This window comes from Gobio gobio (genome assembly GCF_949357685.1).
Source record: "Gobio gobio genome assembly, chromosome: 19".
NCBI classification, from domain to species: Eukaryota; Metazoa; Chordata; class Actinopteri; order Cypriniformes; family Gobionidae; genus Gobio; species Gobio gobio.
The window spans coordinates 34084599-34103810 of NC_137112.1; the positions used below are offsets into that span (position 1 = coordinate 34084599).

General features: G+C 38.8%; 3 protein-coding genes across 4 annotated transcripts; 2 read left to right on the plus strand and 1 right to left on the minus strand.

The window, feature by feature from the left end:
* Positions 1 to 680: 680 nt before the first annotated feature.
* On the minus strand, positions 681 to 2246 carry mafbb (v-maf avian musculoaponeurotic fibrosarcoma oncogene homolog Bb). Its single transcript, XM_079844959.1, has one exon. The coding sequence runs from the start codon at positions 2079 to 2081 to the stop codon at positions 1128 to 1130; it is 954 nt and encodes a 317-aa protein (XP_079701085.1). The 5' UTR covers positions 2082 to 2246; the 3' UTR covers positions 681 to 1127.
* Positions 2247 to 3322: 1076 nt separating this feature from the next.
* On the plus strand, positions 3323 to 9523 carry LOC307143629 (DEP domain-containing mTOR-interacting protein; the record flags this gene model as incomplete). Its single annotated transcript, XM_079845356.1, has 10 exons — positions 3323 to 3353; positions 3793 to 3940; positions 4132 to 4310; positions 4478 to 4601; positions 7213 to 7391; positions 7573 to 7779; positions 8743 to 8880; positions 9059 to 9129; positions 9213 to 9317; positions 9398 to 9523. 10 exons carry the CDS (start codon positions 3323 to 3325, stop codon positions 9521 to 9523), a joined length of 1308 nt encoding a protein of 435 aa, XP_079701482.1.
* A 955-nt stretch (positions 9524 to 10478) lies between these two features.
* adnpa (activity-dependent neuroprotector homeobox a) lies at positions 10479 to 16422 on the plus strand. Of its 2 annotated transcripts, none has more exons than XM_079844943.1 (4): positions 10479 to 10836; positions 12938 to 13050; positions 13169 to 13258; positions 13346 to 16422. In XM_079844943.1, the coding sequence occupies exons 2-4, from the start codon at positions 12943 to 12945 to the stop codon at positions 16043 to 16045; spliced, it is 2898 nt and encodes a 965-aa protein (XP_079701069.1). In that variant the 5' UTR covers positions 10479 to 10836; positions 12938 to 12942; the 3' UTR covers positions 16046 to 16422. The 2 variants fall into 2 exon arrangements, with proteins under 2 accessions (XP_079701069.1, XP_079701070.1); XM_079844944.1 differs by having other exon boundaries at positions 10703 to 10836; positions 12941 to 13050.
* Positions 16423 to 19212: the final 2790 nt, after the last annotated feature.

Here is a 19212-nt window from a genome sequence, read left to right on the forward strand (position 1 = left end):
AATAACAAGATTTATTTGTGTCTGAGTTGTGAAAGTGCATGCAGCACTGCTGCTTTACTTATTTAATGTACTTTTTTATTTATTTTTAACAAAGTGTACAATCAGTTTTTGCCCTATAGGTTTGCATATTTAAATCCTTTTAATTAATTACCAAAAGTGCAAATATTCTAAGGCTACACACTGTTCGTGACTGTTTAGAGTACTAATTTTTCTCATAAAGTTTGTCATAATGGGCTGGCCTTTCCAGCAAAACTTTCGGTGTTATTGGAGTTATAGAACAACAAATACGCACAAAAGAAATGAATCGACAGTTCGGATGGATGGCCTTTGCTTTCCTCTTAAGGAGAGGGCAGAGGGCTAAACTTATTTCCACCTTGGTACAATCAGTGCCGTGCAGCTCTTCTCCGAGTCTCTCGAGTCATTAGAAACACAGTTGTCTCAGGAAACAGCCGTTAAGCAAGGTCAAAGGTTGCTGCAAGTAGACATACCTGCGCTCTAGTTTTTTTATGTTCACATGATATTTTATGTGTGTGCGCTGATGCATTTGTGTGTGTTTCAGGTCAATCTGTGTTGACATGTCATGAACAATGTGGTTGATTGGTTACATATAAAACATCCCTGCACATAAGGTTGATAGAAAAATAAGAAAGATTGGGGAACTCAAATACTTTTTTGCTTCAAAAATTTATTCTGTAGGTAACAATGAAATGCAAATCACAATTTTTTTACTCTTCAAAAGTTCCAAGGAACAATTCTTGAAAATGGTACAGCTGATTAATAAAACAAACAAAAGATATAAAAAAAACAAACATAACAACGCAATGCATCTATTGCCAAAAGGGTCAAATGTCATTTGCATAGCTGAGATGGCTGATGGAGGCTGTTGTGAAAACTCAAAAGATAGATACATTATCAAAACCAGCTTGACATGTCAGAGATAAGGTCGAGTGAAAATATAAAATGCTGAAGAGAGAATTCAAACTTCAAAAACAAAACATAAGATGGTTTGCTGGTCTTGCAACTGGTTTTAGAGGGGTTTCAGCTGGACAGACCAGCAAACCATCTTATGCTGCATGGTTTAAGATATTTTTTAGCAGAAACTTTAGAAATCCTAAATACATTTTGACCTATCGCAAAAATTCAGGCGATGACGGATTTTCACAAGAGGGTCCATTACTCTGGCAGTTCAGTCCGACAACAAGCCTCTCGCATTTAAGTTTATACGCGTCCCTCTCGCGCACCAGCCGACTGAGCTCGTGCTTCAGCTGCTCCACTTGCGTCGCGAGGCTCGTCTTCTCGTGCTCCAGAATGTGTTTCTGCTGAACGCGTTTGTGCCGACACGACTGAGCGTACCCGCGGTTTTTCAAGGTACGGCGCTTCTGCTTCAGGCGGATAATGTCGTCCTTGGTCATGCCGCGGAGGTGTCGGTTGAGCTCGCGCACAGACATGGACACCAACTGCTGGTCGGAGAAGCGGCTCTCCGCGCGCTCGCTGCGCCTGTGGTGCGTCTGATGGTGGGACTTCAATTGCGTCGCGCCTTGAGACGAGCAGTCGGGGTGCTGCATTAACTGATCCATGCTTTTGCCGTGCGCAAAGTCGGGATTGTGGCCGAGCTCGGTGTACTGCTGCTGCTGATGATGATACTGATGCACACTCGGTGCGTGGAACTGACCCATGCTCCTGTATCCCTCCATCTCTGCCTGGTGGAGCTGAGGCGGTTGTGAATGCATGAGATTCGCACTTAAGGCTTCCCGGACATCCTCTGGTGTTAGTTCAAGACAGTGTGGATCTGCGTGCTGTGGGTAACTCCCCGTGCTCAGGGTCCAGTAGAGATCTTCAGCACTGCTTCTCTGTCCACTCGGGCTGAAGCTCGGCGATGAAGGCACGGAGCTGCACGGAGTGCTCAAGGGTGTGCTGGACACGGAGCCTGGAACGTGTAGACCGCACTGCTGGATGAAAGAGCGGTCTGGTCCCAAAGCAGCAGCCTCCTTCTTCACGTCAAACCTCATGTCAAAGTCACCGTAGACCAAATTCAGCTGATTTTTCGCCAGGTCCAGAAGACCATGATGCTCCGCCGTCATGATTTCTGCTGATGTTTCGATGAAGTGAACAACCTATTACTGTGGTTTAGGTTGCATTAAGGTTCTAACACCTCTTTCAACCACCCTCCGAAACAATTTAGCCAACGGAAAGTTAGCAGGTTATCGCCTTTTAGTTTCAGATGGTCTCTCGTTGACCAGCGCAGGATGTATGTTGAAAAGAAAGTAAATCACGCTGCTTTAAAAGCAGCCGCGCAGTGAGACCACGCCCTCTTTCCTATCACAGCTGTCACTCTCACCAAAACACGTCCAAGTTACATTTACCTCAAATCAAAAGGAAAAAGAAGTTGTATTTTGTACAACGGACAATCAACATATTAATATGATTAACATACTTTTTATTTTCATGTTTTCCAGGGTTGATATTCAGTAGGCTATATGAGTATAGGCCTATTTTTTTATTTTTTTTTTTTACTTAAATAGCCTAAGTATAGGCTACGTTTAAGGCAGTGCAACAAACAAGTTACTACAATATACACTTTACAGTAAAATGATCCCTGACAGTCACAAGCATTACAGTATGCATTTTGGTGACAGTACACAGTTCCTAATTGACATTTAATTAGCCTTCATAATGTTAATACGTTTGAGCTACTAAAATCTGATTGTCATTATAAAATGTACTGATAAGCTGGTGCAATGCATGGCCACGCAAAAGTTGGCTTCTCCAGCAACTGTGACCAATAATAATAAAGAGAGAGCACAGTCAGTGTCATATACAGACCATCAGGGCACATGACACTAAAATAAGGCTGCATTAACTAAATAACAAACTGCAACATACAAATTTACTCCATGAAAAATATAGCAAAAATAAAATATTGTTAAATAAAATCTGAACATCTAACATTTATTGGAATGCCCCATTAAATGTACCTTTATTTTTATTTTTTTTTACATAATTTGAATAAGTGTATTGCTTTTCTATGACTATATGTATTGCTTTGTTTAATTTAACAGGTTTTCACTGTTGTATTTTTACAGTGCACTATTATTACTGCATTGCAGTAATGATAATGCAAAAAAAAGGGAAAGATATATGATTTGGGTGTGAAATACCAGGACACGTAGTTTTGTGAGATTCCTACTGAAAAAAAAAAAAAAAAACTATATAACTCCTCTCCCCTCAGCCTTGCAAGACAGTGCAAATATAATCTTGCACTGGAAATAAAGTTTAAACACCTAACTGGAAGCAATTTTTATATGAGCCAATACAAGTTAAGATGATATTTGGACCCAATGAAAACTCATGCGGTATGACGGTGTATGTTTCTCTGAGAGCTCTTTTACTGACACCATGTGGCCATTGTTTGGAACTGCTGATATGTTTTCCATGTGGTCAAGTAGGTAACTTTTACATGTACAAATTAACAGTTAAGAAAGCATCAGTGCATCTGCTTTGAAATGTTTTGTCTGGAGACGGTTGGCTGTGAAATCACACTAAACTTGGGAAAATATTTAAAGTTCTTGTGACAAGGAGAGAGAGAGAGAGAGAGAGAGAGAGAGAGAGAGAGAGAGAGAGAGAGAGAGAGAGAGAGAGAGAGAGAGAGAGAGAGAGAGAGAGAGAGAGAGAGAGAGAGAGAGAGAGAGAGAGAGAGAGAGAGAGAGAGAGAGAGAGAGAGAGAATATGTTTTTGTATACACAACATTTCAAAGCATTGAAAAACTGGTGCCACGGTTTACTGGATATTTAGTAAACACAAAAGCACCAAAAGCGAAGGAAACAAGTGCACAAAAGCAGAGCCTTGTCAGAACATTCATGGAGCTACCGGGAAACATTCAAAGTACAATAATGACAAGACATCAAAAAGCTGAGGTAATGATTGCCGGAGAACAGCTAAGGTACGCTATATTCACAAAGCTTCGTCCCACAAAATGACAGTTATAACCTCAACTCACACTTGCAAGACTTACTCATTGTATTATATTTTTTTTGATATTGAAACATTATTCTGTTATACAGTATAAGTAATATTCTTATTCTTCTTATTATTTTTTACATAATAATGGTTCTAATACTCTGTGTTTTGAAGATTACGACTACATGACAGCAAGTTGATAAAGGACCACAGACACCATTTGCGAACGTACCCGAATTGTTTTGTGGCTCAGGAGCTTATTGATTGGCTGATTGCTCATAAAGAAGTGCCTGATCGAGAGACTGCTGTCCAGCTCATGCAGTACCTCATGGACCATGATATCATTCATCACGGTAAACCTTATTTACTGTACACCAAATAACAAAGAATATGATACAGCAAGGTCATATCATGCTTTCCTACCGTGTCGTCTCATATTAGGACCTATTATGTGACTCTGTGTTTGAATGAACAGGTTGTACTTATCAATGTATACTTTACTGTTTTTTTATCTTTACAGTGTGTGATAAGTGGCCCGTGTTCAAAGACGTCAAATACTTGTACAGATTCAGAAAAGATGATGGCACATTTCCTTTCAACATAGAAGTTAAGATCTTCATACGTGGACAGAGTCTGTATGAACAGTAAGACATTTTCTCATGTTAATTTAGCTTTAAATTGCAGTCATCTCTCATTAATATTTAATATTATGAAATAATATACTATATATAATATACTTGCCACCAAGTCCATTATGGTGTCCAAGAGTTTTCAAGCTAAATCCCCCAAATTCAGTACAAACACAGCGGTAACACTTTACAAAAAACATTTGTTACCTTTAGTTAATGAAACTAAAACTCACAATGAACAGAATTTATAAACTAGAATAATGTTAATTTACACATTAAATATATTCATTTCAAATATGTTCACTGGTAATACTAGTTCGTTCATAGTACTTAGTAAATTGAAATGTAAAAAAAACGCCTGGGGTTGGAAAGCGTTTAGGTAAGGGTTTAGGTAAAATTCAACTTTTATTTAGCAAGTATGCATTAAATTGATAAAAAAAGTGACAATAATTACATTAAAGGGTTAGTTCACCCAAAAATTCAATTAATTACTCACCCTCATGTCGTTCCAAAACCATAAAACCTCCGAGAAAAATCTGAGAGCTCTCTGACCCCTCCACAGCCATTTAATTACCACTTTCAAGGCCTAGAAAGGTAGTAAAAACATAGTTTAAACAGCCCATGTGACTCCAGTGGTTCAACCTTAATTTTATGAAGCATCGAGAATATTTTTGTGTGTAAAAAACAGACAAAAATAACTACTTTATTCAACAATTTCTTCACGTCTGTGTCAGTCTACGGTGTTGACGTGGTAAATCCAGTCCAGCGCTTCCGAGTTAAGTCAGAGCTACGCCAGCAAGCCTGCTTACCATTGGCCGATGCCGTTCACGTGAGCACCACGACATGCGTGTGATGCTGACGCAGCAGCTGACCAACGTAAACTGCGTAGGATACTGACACAGACGAGAAGAAATTGTTGAATAAAGTCGCTAGTTTTGTTTGTTTTTTGCGCACAAAAAGTATTCTTGTCACTTCATAAAATTAAGGTTGAACCACTGGAGTCACATGGACTATTTTAACGATGTCTTTACCACCTTTCAGGGCCTTGAAAGTGGCAATTATGTTGCAGTCTAGGGGGGTCTAACAGTCTTGCAGTCTAACACAAACTTAAAGGAGCTGTAGGCTATGTAGGACTGTGGCCAAAACTGGTACTGCAATCACTTTCAAATTACTGTAGAGCGGTGTATCCCCTCTCCCCCTCCCCCTGACTCGAGGCTGCCAGATAGGCAGGATTCTGCAGGAACGAAGGCTGCTACACGGAGCTTTCAAAGGCAAGTGACGAGTCGTACACAGTAAGTTTTTTTTCTTTCTGTTAATTATGTTTATGCTTCAAGAGCGATGGTTTATGAAGTAATTATGAATCGCAAAAATTTACTAATGGCGATTAGCCAAATATAATCGTAAATATGAACGCTCGTATGTGACAGTACATTCCCACATGAAAAAATACTATAGTATACTATAGTAAAATTACAGCAAAGCTAAATAACATTAGCAATGGTCATACAGGTCAACTTGCAGCATGTTTTGTCCACTATATATGCGAAGAACGAATGAGGAATAATTTTTTACCGAGGTAACGTTAGGCTACTGTCTCAAATACGTTTTCACATTGCCATAATAGGCGTGCTAATGTTGTTTTCCTCAGCGTCCCAGCATAATGAGAGAGAAACGGGCTCTGATAATGCATTACTAATGTTAGCAATGACGACTCGCCGTTTTTATTTACCAAACAATTCCTTAACGTTACCTTTTCAATTCAATGACCCACCTCCTCCATCTGCGCTAACCTAACGTTACTTTGCACGAACATGCATAACTTTGTTCGACTGTCATGAATATTTGAAATGCCCATTTACATTAAGTACAAGTTAGCCAAACATAGATGAACCTTACCTGTCCAGGAGAAAATTAGCAACGTTGGCATCAGTCTTCAAATTATTCTCCGTTTTCAGCCGTCTCCATCTTTCAAAGGCATCTCCTATACAAATCCTTGTTTTATTTCGGACACTGTCACAACGTTTTTCTTATTCATAACGAGGTCGTTTAGGTTTCGTAAAGTTAGACATTGTTTATCCAAAAAGTTTGTAGCTGCAGCTGTGGTAACTAGAGCAGAGCTGGCAACCCGAATGCAGAAACACTACTGACTTCGTGATTGGTAGATAGGTGGAGGGTGGCGCTTCAGGCATGACACAACATGTCAACATCAACATCAGTTGAGGGCTGCAACTTCACTTTTAAAATGACAATATCTTGGCCGGACAACTGTTATCAGTGATATAAGTATTTGAAATTAACATGATTTCTTAATGTCTAGTGACATATCAGGGCCATTTTATGATTAATTGAAATACATTTCTTACATACAGTTCCTTTAATTTGTGTTATGAAGATGAACGAAGGTCTTACGGGTTTGGAACGACATGAGGGTGAGTAATTAATAACAGAATTTAAATTTTTTGGGTGAACTAACTCTTTAATAATATTACAAAAAAATGATCGACCTCAAACGTTTAAATGGTAGTGTAGTAAATGTAGAAATGAACATTAACCTACATTAATAAATGCTATAAAAGTATTTTCATTATTAGTCACTTTTTCAAAATTCATCTGTTATTTTTTACAGTCTGATTACGAGCAAAGACTCCATCTTAGAGTTAAGAGAGGAAAAAGGAGTGGCTTATGAACGGTCTTTCCCTGGTTACATGTTAATTGATTGGCTGCTACAAAACGGTGAAATAGAGAGTCGCCGGCAAGGACTAGATCTCTGCAAGGCTCTACTGGAGCATGTTATCATTCAGCATGGTAAGAAAAATCACCTTATGATAGTGCTGTGTGTATTATTTTGCCATTAAGTCAAAATGCACTGCCTGTAATGCAACATACCTGAGCATAGAGCAATAACTTCAAGTAATATTATCTGCAGTGATTTCTCTCTTCAAGCTGTGCCTTGCTGAAACACTCCACTCTTCATTTCACTCCGCAGTCTCTCTGAAGCACCACTTTTTTGACAGCGGGTTGCTGTATCAATTCTGCATTAACTTTCGCCGACGGCGCCGTCTCTCTGAACTGCTGCATGAGACAGAGAATGAAGAGGTTGAATGTATAACGCAGCATAACCAAGACCAGGCTGACAGTCTCTTCACACTGAGCAAAACTTCTCCATCTGAGAGCAGCAGTGACTTCTTATCTGGTATTAAAATGATTAAAAAACTACAAATATATATTTCCATGCTTTGATATGGAGAGTTAGAGCTTGAGAGGTGGTGCTTATGCAAATAGTTCAATTTATTCAGAGTGATTTTCAGCACACTAATTGCAGGGTCAGCCCCCTCTGGAGCAATACAGCAACATGAAGTTAAGTGCCTTGCTCAAGGGCACAGCTGAGATATCACAGCATAATGAGCGCAGTAACTCAACATTTCCGCGCACCTCCATTTATGCAAACTGCAACCTTTGTGTCAGCAAGCCATCTCCTTAACCTAGGGTTTCTCATTATTTTATTTTACACCAAAGACCCATTTTCATAACCCCAAACTATTCATGGACCCCCAGACACATAACAAAATGTAATGGACTATCATTAGGCCAACATAACAATTTGAGCAAATTATTGAAAAACAAAACAAAGACAGACAGATGGACGGACGGACGGAAAGAAATACAGACAGACAGACAGATAGATAACTCTGTACACTCTAAAAAAAACGCTGGGTCGTTTCGACCCAAATTTTTTAACCCAACGGTTGAGTTTGTCCATATTTGACCCAAATTTGGCTTAAAATAAGCCAGCATTTTTTAAGATGTATTTTTGATTTAATAACTGTATAAGGCATATTGATTGCCAGAGAGTGGCCAGGATTCAGTTATACTTTTACTGTTGGTCTGTCAACAAATTACAGTTCAATGTCATTGTGATATATATAAAAGAAAAAGACAAGACATAAACTAATGGTTGGGTTGTCCATTATTTGACCCAAACATGGGTTGAAACAACCCAGCATTATTTAGAATGCAGCCTCAATGAACATAATAGACTTCTTTCAAAAACATTACAATCTTACCACCCCAATAACCGAAATTTGAATGGTTGTGAAGAATACGGAAATACATTTTCTTAAGTTTTCTAATTCATAATTCTAATTTCTGATTCCAGTTCAACCTGCTGAGGATTTAAATGTGCCTACAAATGGACGCCGTGGAAGTTTGACCAACCAGCATCACAGTTCATGTGGATACCCACTCACTGTTTCTCTTACAGCTGCTCTTGCAGTACGATGCAACCCTACATCAGGTTATAGGAGAGCATATGCATGCTTTTGAAAATCTGTTACAGACATAATTGTTATATTTCAAGGTTGTTTTTTTTTAGGAGAAAGGGTATTTTAAAAGTTTGCAAAGAACTAGTGACATTAATCTATCAGTTGCTAAATTCTGAACACAAAGTCTATGTGTATTATTTTTATTGACAGTGCTGAAAAGACATGTAACCTGTGAGGAGCTGTTATCTCCAGGTGCTCCTTATGTAAAAAGAGTTCTTACGGTAAGTCTTGCATAGATCATGCTCAGCTAGCCATGAAAAGAACCTTGAACTACAGTTTGTTTATGAGAGTTTTATAATTAAAGATCCTCGGTGATGACCTAGGCTGGGGCATTGTAGTACGAGGAAAATCACCTTGTTATGTTCAGGCAGTGGATCCTGGAAGCCCTGCTGCGGCAGCAGGAGTTAAGGTGATCATAACACGTAAACAAATAAAAATTTAGAATACATCATCAGCTGGTCTACAATTTTTTTTTTTTTTTTTGCTTAGGTATGCCAGTTTGTGTGCCGAGTGAATGGACGCAGTGTGCTTCACCTGGACTATCGTACCCTCTCAAAGCTGGTGATGACTGGACCCCGTTTTGTTACTTTGGAAGTGATGCAACCACTGGATTAATTCAGCATAGGTGAAATTAGAAAATGTATAGGCTACATTTTGAAATTAGTCACTAAGCATACTAAGGATGTGCAATATTTTTCCTCCATATGTCACGTATATCTTCAATCTTCAAATATATTAATAAAATATAGGCCTAATGAAAATAAAATATTATTTGAAGGTTAAAATAAAGAAATCATTACTAAAAATCAAATGGATCTAGTTCTATGTCTGCTTGGAGTTTTGGTTTTACATGAGCATAAGCACCATGCACAGTCTAGTGTCTACATGTCCTCCCCAATATTCAAATCAGTGTTCATCCAATATGTATTCTTCAACAGTTCATCCTTAAATTTGCAATGAAACAGAAGTAGCGTATTTTGATGAACTCTGATGAACTTTTGAGTGAACTAGATTCTGGAAAAGAAAGAAAAAGGTTTTTTGTTCTATCCGTCTTTTGTTGATTGGACAGAGGAAGATCTAAATGTGAGCTTGCAGTTGATTGTGGAAGGGTGAAGTTTAAAGGGTTTTGCAGGAAGGTGTCGTTTTTGATATTTTGATTAAAAATGACAAGGTAATTAAAAAAAAATGCAGATAACATGAATAAGAAAATAGCAAACACTTGGTTAGTTTATGCCAAAAAATCTCTTGGGAAGTGGTCAACATTGAAAAATGAATAATTCTAAACTTAGATAAAGTATAGGCCTGCTGTAGTAGCATGCTATGGTATTTTAGCAGAAACTTGTTTACCATTATGTTGTGCATCTTAATTTCACGATAATATCAACTGATGTGTAACCCCAAGCAAATACCAAGACAAAAAGCTACACTTTGTGCAATTCTTTAGCGAATCAACGACTTAAACCTACTTGGTTAGTCTTGTTTGGCTGTGATGAATGGCCACAGACATCAGTGTGGCCCTTTTTGAACTTTACACAAATATATATGTCATTTCCGTTTGCAACCGTCCGCCATTTTGAACAGGCTGGGCTGGTATGTGGTACAGTCTCGAAGAGAAAAAAGTATTTTTTCTCCCCAGTGTTTGTATTGAATTGCTACAACAGGTTATCCAAATCGCTCATTAAAGACCAAGTTCATAGGACCAATAGAAACTGCTCTGTAGTCTCTGTAAATCCAGTTGAGGACACATGGTGCGGATTCTCAGGATGAGTTGCCTAAATCCACCGGCGGCAGCAGCGGCGCGAAGGACTGCAGCATCTGCCCGGGCCGAATAAACCTCAATCTGTCTCTGTCTCTCAACCGAACCATTAATTTGGCGCGAAAGCGAAACGCTTGAAAGGAATTCGATGCGAGACAGTGAAGAAAAGCAGGTAATGTTCTATTATAACCGCATGTTTTCATTCTCTGGCATCAGTGCTTTTGTGTGGAGTTCAGTGTGCACATCAAACATCCCGTTGCTAAGCTAACGTGCTAACTGCAAATGTGAGCATGCAGTAACAATTGCCATGTTATCGCTAAACTAAGTTTTTGTTTCGAAATGAAATTATAAATTAGATTCACTTTACTGTCATTGAAAAGTTGGTACATGGGGGGTCGGTGCAACGCAAACGTAACATGATAAATAAATGGGGTATTATTTTGCTGAGCCCATCAAAAAGGCCTGATGTGGCCTGTATTGTCTAGTGGAGTTGCATTCGGAGGATCAACTATCCCAGTTTCAGGGATGCTGTTAAGTCATATTTAGGTTTATAAGTCATTATTAGGTTTATATTAGAGTGGTTAGTTTACATTCTGCAAACTCTACCAAACCATTGACTGTATAGTACTGTATGATTAGTGTGGTTAATTTCCCATAACTGATGGGTTAGTGAAACGGTCGTTCCACTGTAGCCTATAACGTTACATGTGTTTGGCTGGAATGACGGTAGCTTACTATATGTCCAAGGTTAATGATGCTATGTCTTGTTGACTGCACAACTTTTATTATTTTATATTTACATTTTACTCTCCATTTTCGAGTGCACAATGCTATGTTTAAGAGGAATTTGTACCCAAGCTTGAGGGAAATTCAGGAGCGTAAACTTTTTTTTAATTTGTTGTTATAAATAAGTGCTTGCGGAAGAAGCGTCTTCGGCTATGTGATGGTCTCAGCAGATCTGGTTTATTTTATTTGGTCTAAAATTGTGTTGTCAGTTTCAGTAATTTTTTTAAACATGAATGTGGTATGAATACTGAAGATACATGAAACGGTATACAAGCAGATACTGATAGTTTGTAAAAAAAAAAAAAAAAAAAAAAAAAAATTTGGTGAAGCACATTTAATTTAAAAAATAAAGTAATAATAATACAAAATTTCACAATAGAGATGCACCAATTCCAGTTTTCTTGGTCGATTTCGTTTTTTTTTTTTGTAAGCGTGATTTGCCGATACCGATTTTCTTTCTAAGAACTATAATTGACTGTACATACAAAAATCTACTTTTCTTCAATGCAAAGTTTTATTTTCATAAAATTAAAATAAGAACAAAAAAACTAATTGCAAACAACCGCACAAATAAATGCAATAGAATACAGATATGAAATAAACACGGCTTTAAGTTTTTTGGTTGGGTCTAAAAGTAGGTTAGTATTCAGATAAGAAATACTTCAGAAAGTAATCAAATGTATAATAACACTATATTCTGACTGACTGAGTTAGGACTCTACTCTTATTAAAATGAACCATTCGTCTTCCACTGTATCATGGATCATAACCACAAGTAAAACCACACATGGCACCTCATTACCATGGTAAATGGTTTCTATGGTATTTTGTTTTGAAAAATAGTAGCCTAAAGACCTTTAGTATAAATACAAATGCACAAACTGCTATAGCTTAATAACAAAGAAATACTGTCATGATATTCCATTAATACATGTCTACATTAATAACATAATAACATTTGGTATATATACCCCACGTTTCTGCCACAATACTATGGTTACAGTTAGTGTTGCTACAGTAAATCCACGGTAAATGTTGGTGATTTGTGGATTGAAAAGCCTTCTAACTGAACTGGATTGTTGCGACAGTGTTTCTGTGTCAGTGTTGTTGAGAATATCAGCGCGGTTTCATCTAACTTTAAACTTTTTTTTTTTTTAAGAACTCTTCACCAAACTTAAGCACTTCTCATAGTGGCACCTGTACAACCACTTACAAAATTTAGTTTACAAATTTGTTTTTGCAAAATGTGACCATTTAGTCGCAGTCTGGAGCCCTGCCAAGCCTAAATTAAATCTGTTCATCATATAAAGCAATTGTGTCTCTTCAGAAGACTTGGATTAAGCTGCTCGATTCATGGATTACTTTTACGATCTCTTTATGAACTTCTTGAAGTGTCACAGTTCTGCACAACATTAAATTAAGATTGCTGAGTGCATCTTTAACTATTGAGAGCTTGACTAAAATTCTTCTTTCTTTTTTATGCATAGAAGAGATGTTTCAGCTTCCAGTGAATAACCTCACTCGGTTGAGGAAGGCCAGGAAAAAAGTCAAGAGACTGCTGAGTGACATTGGCCTTGACTACTGCAAAGAGCATGTGGAGGTGATTATTCTTGAATTGTCATCGTGTTTTGCAGTAATATTGAACATCAAATTAAACACGCATGTATTCACTTAAGACTTTGCTTCACTAATGTTATTTCCTGTCCATTTTCCTGTAGGACTACAAAGATTTTAGCCCCAGTGATTCTTACATGAATCAATTTCAACTTGACCTTTGTTTGTGGGATCCATCCTGGACAAAGTCACAGGTATGTCACCCACAGCCACTGCAACAGAAGTACTTTTTTCATATTACAAAAACATTTTGTAATTTTGCTTTGTCTCAAATGTTACAGGACTACAGAACAAAGCAGTTTTGCTGCTCAGATTGCCCGTTTGCCTCCAAGTATTTCTCTGCCTACAAAAACCACTTCCGCAATGTTCACAGAGAAGACTTCGAAAGCCGAATCCTTCTTAACTGCTCCTATTGCACATACAGTGGGAACAAGAGGACTCTGGAAACCCATGTCAGGCTCTTCCATATGCCTCACAATATGGTACGCCAGGGTGCCGTCGGCCCTCACGGCGCTCCAGTAGGGGTTAGGGATGGTATGCGGGTAGACAAGCCCTTGCTAGGCGATCGAAAGGAGCTCCCAGTGTACTACTGCAAGAAGTGCACCTACCGAGATAGACTGTACAATGTGGTGCGCAGGCATATCTACAGGGAACACTTCCAGCATGTGACCACACCTTACTTGGGAAAAAACTCAGAGAAGCAAGAAAACAGCGTAGAGGTCCCTGGAAACAGTCATGGAATTCACTGCAAGAGCTGCCACTTTACACCTCGTTCTTATGAAGCACTGGTGCAGCATGTCATTGAGTTCCATGAGCGCATTGGCCATCAAGTTACCGCCATGATCGGGCACACCAATGTCATAGTGCCGAGGCCCCAGGCCAACGTAATCCAAAGGGGTGTTGCAATCACTCCTGGTGTGCGTCCTCAGACACCTCAAATAAATCGCTTCAGTATGCCTAAAATGGTGGGGTTACCTGTTGGCAACCATTTCAAGCAAAGCATTGCAGGCAACTCCATGCCTGGTCAGCCAGTACGCGTTACACTACCTGATAAATCTTTTGTGTCTGGTGCGGTCTCCCAGTCACACACGGGAAAACAACTTGGTAGCTTTGGAGTCCATGGTGCTGCACATTTTAATGCCCAGTCAGCTTCTTTCTCCCCCTCACTGAAGAGCCTACCTCTCTCTTCATCAGTGCATGCTGCTACTGCCACATTGACGTCACTGCAGGCCAAGAAAGCTGCAGCCAATGCTCTGAACACCTCACAAACACAAAAGTGGAAGATTTGCACCATCTGCAATGAACTTTTCCCTGAAGGCACTTATAGTGCTCACTTTGAAAAGGAACATCAGGCGGAGAAGGTGAGGGCGATGGCCAAATACATCATGAAGATCCACAATTTTACTAGCAAGTGTCTATACTGTAATCGTTACCTACCCAGCGACTCTTTGTTGAACCATATGCTAGTGCATGGGCTATCATGCCCGCAATGTCATTCCACATTTCACGAAGTTGAGAAAATTGTAGCACACAAGCGTCTGGCTCACCCTACCGAGCCAGCGGATCAGCCAACTGGTTCTCCTCTCACATTTGATCTCACACTTCAACAAGGAAGTCCCAAAAATGTTCAGCTTATTGTAACCACCTACAACATGAAGGAGACCCCTGAAGCCTCTTCAGCTTCCAATCAGCAGCCACCAAACAGCACCATGGCCAAGCCTGCAAAGATGGCTGCAAAGCAGCCAGATACCCAAAGTGATTCTGTGGTCCGAAACATGTCCCAGTCTTTGGTGTCGCAAAAGAAAGAAGTTGGTAAAACACTTTGCCCACTATGCTTCACTATTCTCAAAGGTCCCATCTCGGACGCCCTAGCCCATCATTTACGGGATCGTCATCAGGTACTCCAAACGTTGCACCCTGTAGAGAAAAAGCTAACCTACAAGTGCATCCACTGCCTGGGAGTGTACACTAGCAACATGACGGCTTCCACCATCACGCTCCATTTGGTGCACTGCCGAGGTGTTTGCCAGACTCCCAAAGGCACCAAGCCCATCACGAGCGGACTACGTTCACCTGGAGCTGGGTCTCTCAAACGTGAGTTGGTTACCCCAGATCCATCTGACCCCAAGAGAAGAAAGATGGTAGACCAGTCTAGGTATTACCCTACAGTCTTTGTTGAGAAGCCAGAAGAGCCGGTCGTGTTGGCCTTAGATCCGAAAGGTCATGGCGATGAGTCCTATGAAGCACGAAAAGCTTTCCTGACAGCGTATTTCAATCGCCATCCCTACCCTTCCCAACGAGAGGTCGAGAAACTTGCTGCAAGCCTCTGGTTGTGGAAGTCAGATGTCGCGAGCCATTTTGCCCATCATCGGCGCTCATGTGACCGAGACTTAGTCACCCGCAAACCTGCTGTGTTACTAGGCTTTAACATGCGGGCGGTGAGCCAGCTCAAGCATGACATGAGCTTTGACGCCAACTGGCTGTTTGAAGTCAACGACGAAGAAAAATGTGGATTCTCAAGGACCTCAAAATTTAGGCTGAAGTCTCCTGTTGGTTTCTCCGCAGACGTAAAGGGGGAAAAGCAGCCGTTAAACACTGGACAAAGTAGTCAAAGCAACTGTGCCTTCAAGCCATGCCCCGGATCATCCTCAGAACCTATTGCCATTGACTCTGACAGTGATTCAGAGCCAGAAGTGATACTTAATGAAAATCTTAATCAGCAAACTGCGGTGTTAAGGCCTTCTGTAGTTCAGTCCCACACAAAAGGGTCACTGCTGCGAGAGAGCTTCCGTTGCGAAAGAGATGTCAGGGGGAGCAGAAGTTCTCCCAGAGTTGGGCCAAAAAGTCTAGATGGGTCTGTTTCTGGTTCCAGTCCTGACGAAGCTACCTGGTCAGGCAGCAGGTCTTCTGAAGAGAGCCACTACAGACCAGCAAGACGATTCGAAGTGAAAGGGAAGAAGGTGGGGTTGCTTGGTAGATGATGGCTTGTGGTGATGGTCCCCTTTCTCTCTAACTCTCCAGACCAAGATTCTTAGGTCAGAGCTTTTACCTCACATTTGGCTGACAGTTGAACATTGTTATGAAATGAGTTGTAACATGTTAAGCCGGAGGAGTTACACACTTTTACTGAAAGTACTGTTTACTCTTAAACGATTCTGCTGTCAGAGCGGAAAACTATTATACTGTATCCTTTTTTTTCCCAACCGACCCATAGTCCTGGGAGGTTTGTTTTCTTCTTCTTTTCTTTTTTTTGTATACTGTTCTCTGTATTTAATCATTCACTTGTTGGAATTGTAACAAAATTGATAGGTCTGTTGTTTTTTCCTGATCAAATAAAAGGACCGTGTAATTTACAATCAAGTGCTTGAATGTTGTTGTTTTTTTATTTGTAAAGGAATGCTCAATTCACTTGTATTACTAACAAAAAGCTAAAATTCTCACTTCAGGGTTCCTACGGGGTTTGGAAAAGTATGGAATTTGATTTGAGTAATTTCCAGGTCTGGAAAAGTATGGAAAAAATAAATCAGAATGGAAAAATATTTATGTTTCCAGACTATTGTCCCTATTTCATTTTCTAAATATAAAATTAAGAATTTCTAAATGTATATAATAAATATATACACAATCGTTTTTTTCAATGAATGAAAAACTAGCTATGGCAGTAAAGGTCAGACCTGTGTGTTCCTTCCTTTTCACAGTTCAACTGTGGTTAACACAGCACTTTGTAGTTTGAAAAAGCAAGTTGGGTTTGAGGATAGAACAGAGTCGATGGTGGAGTTCTTAAAGGAATACTACACCCAAAATGAAAATTTGTCATTTATTCACCCCCATGCCTTTCAAAACCATAAGACTTTATTATATTAACATTTTTAATATTTTAAATCTGAGAGATTTTAGTCCCTTTATTAAAGGACTTGTTCACCCCAAAATGAAAATCCTAATCATTTACTCACCTCAATGCCATCCAAGATATCCATGCCTTACTTTCTTCAGTGAAAGATAAATGAGGTTTTTGAGCAACCAACTGAGTTGGTTGCCATTCTGGATGGCATTGGGGTGAGTAAATTATTAGGACATTTTCATTTTGAGGTGAACTAATCCTTTAAATATTTTCATGTGTCCAAGATTTCCAAGATTAACAAAAGTCTTATTAGTTTAGAATGGCATGAGGGTAAGTAAATTATGATAGAAATTAATTATTTGGGCAAATGAATAACCCTTTAAAAAAATTGTGACTGATTTAACATTTTGATCGTTAAGGTCACAAAAGGCAATATTTTAATATAGGATTTCTAAATATTAGATAGCCTACATAGAGGTTTTGACTCGTGTAACATAGAGTGTAACATACTTGTTGGCGCCGATAGCATTGTGGGTAAGTGGTTCGCCATGTAGTGCTGTTGTGCTTCGGGAGACCCGAGTTCGAGTCCTGCCTCATGGACTTTTCCCAATCCCGCACCTCTCTCTCCCACCTTACTTCCTGTCTAGCTACTTTCCTATCCTAATAAAAGGCAAAAATGCCAATACTAAATCTTTAGAATGTAACACTTGTTAGCAGTTGAATTTGAAAACATTTATCAGAACAAGTTAAATATGGTCGGAAAAATCTGTAGGAAGTCTGGAAATTCGAGTCTGGAAAAGTATGGAATTTTGAAATGAAAATTGTGTAGGAACCCTGTCACTTGAGCCAAATGTCTGATTTTATAATCCCCTAACCCCTTAACTGTCACCCCTATTTTTTTGATATAGACATGAAAATGCACTATCCAGGCTTAAATGGTTGAAATTCAAGAATGCATTGCAACATAGCCCTAAGGTTGGTCTTGTTTTAAAGAAGACATGGCAGATTATAGTAGAAGTGAAATAAATTATGAAAGTGAAATGGAAGAAGTTATAGAAGTTAAAATATAATTTATATAATATATACATTTTCAAAACATGTTTTACTCTAACCTGCAAGAAAATCATAGTCTAAAAACAAAACAAGTTGTGTGCCAAATTTAAGTTGATATCTCAAAAAATTAGCTTTCAATAAGATTTTGTTTGGGCACAGTACCAAACTTTTTCATCAGATGACAACCTAGCTCCATTACTGACCATATAAGGGCACCTCCATTTCCATATGTGGTTTGAGTGATCTGAACCATGTATTTCCATAATTGTCATACAGTTTATGAAGTAGACATCAAGTAGTATGGGCTGTTTGGCAGTATTTGATTTGAATTTAACCTCTAATAAACGCATGAAAATAACATGTTTGTGCGTTATAGCTCTCGCTGCTGCATCCAAAAATTGCGAATCTATCATTTTTTCTTTGACTTTTTTTTCCTCAATATTTTTTTACGGATTGTCTTTTGAACTTGGCATGAAAACAAACAAGGCTTTCTACCAGTCTTTCATGATTTTTCGTGTTCATCACTATTTCAAAATAATATAATAAATTTTAACGTTTATAATTATTTCAAAGCATTTGGTTGTGCTAAATGTTTCTTACTTGGGGAACCCAGTAACACTTTATTTTACAGTGTCAATGTTACATTACGTGTAGTTACTAATTACTATAAATTGTGCATACTTACACACAACTAACCTTAAACCAAAACATAACCCTAAAGTAAGTACACGTAGTTATTACTTAATATTACTCCGTAATTAAATGTATAGCTACACTAACAAAAACACTTTATAATAGTGTAACCGGTAACTCTTGATTATTACATGTTAGTATTATTTCATCAAATAAACATCTTTCCTTCATTGTCTTTTTAAAAAATTCCACTTCAAATACAATTTTAAAGTTGACCTCTATCTTGACTATTGTATTGACACCACACTGCCCTTAGAGGTCACTGTTTATAAGATCACTGTCATTCATTAATACAGATTTTAATTTACATAACAGGTTCATGGCAGCTGCATCTTGCCAAGTCAGCAGTCCTAAAACCTGTTGTTGGTCATGTTAGCTAGACTAACGTCAATGGGGGGAAAAATAGTACATTCTTTGCACGGACTCCTGTAACATCATTATTAGTATCATTTAATTTTGAGAAATATGCCAAATTTGCATTGTGCCATTTCAATCATAAAGGGTATGGTTGCTCAAGTAAACATTTAAATGTATTAAGTGCACTTTAAATGCACTGATTCA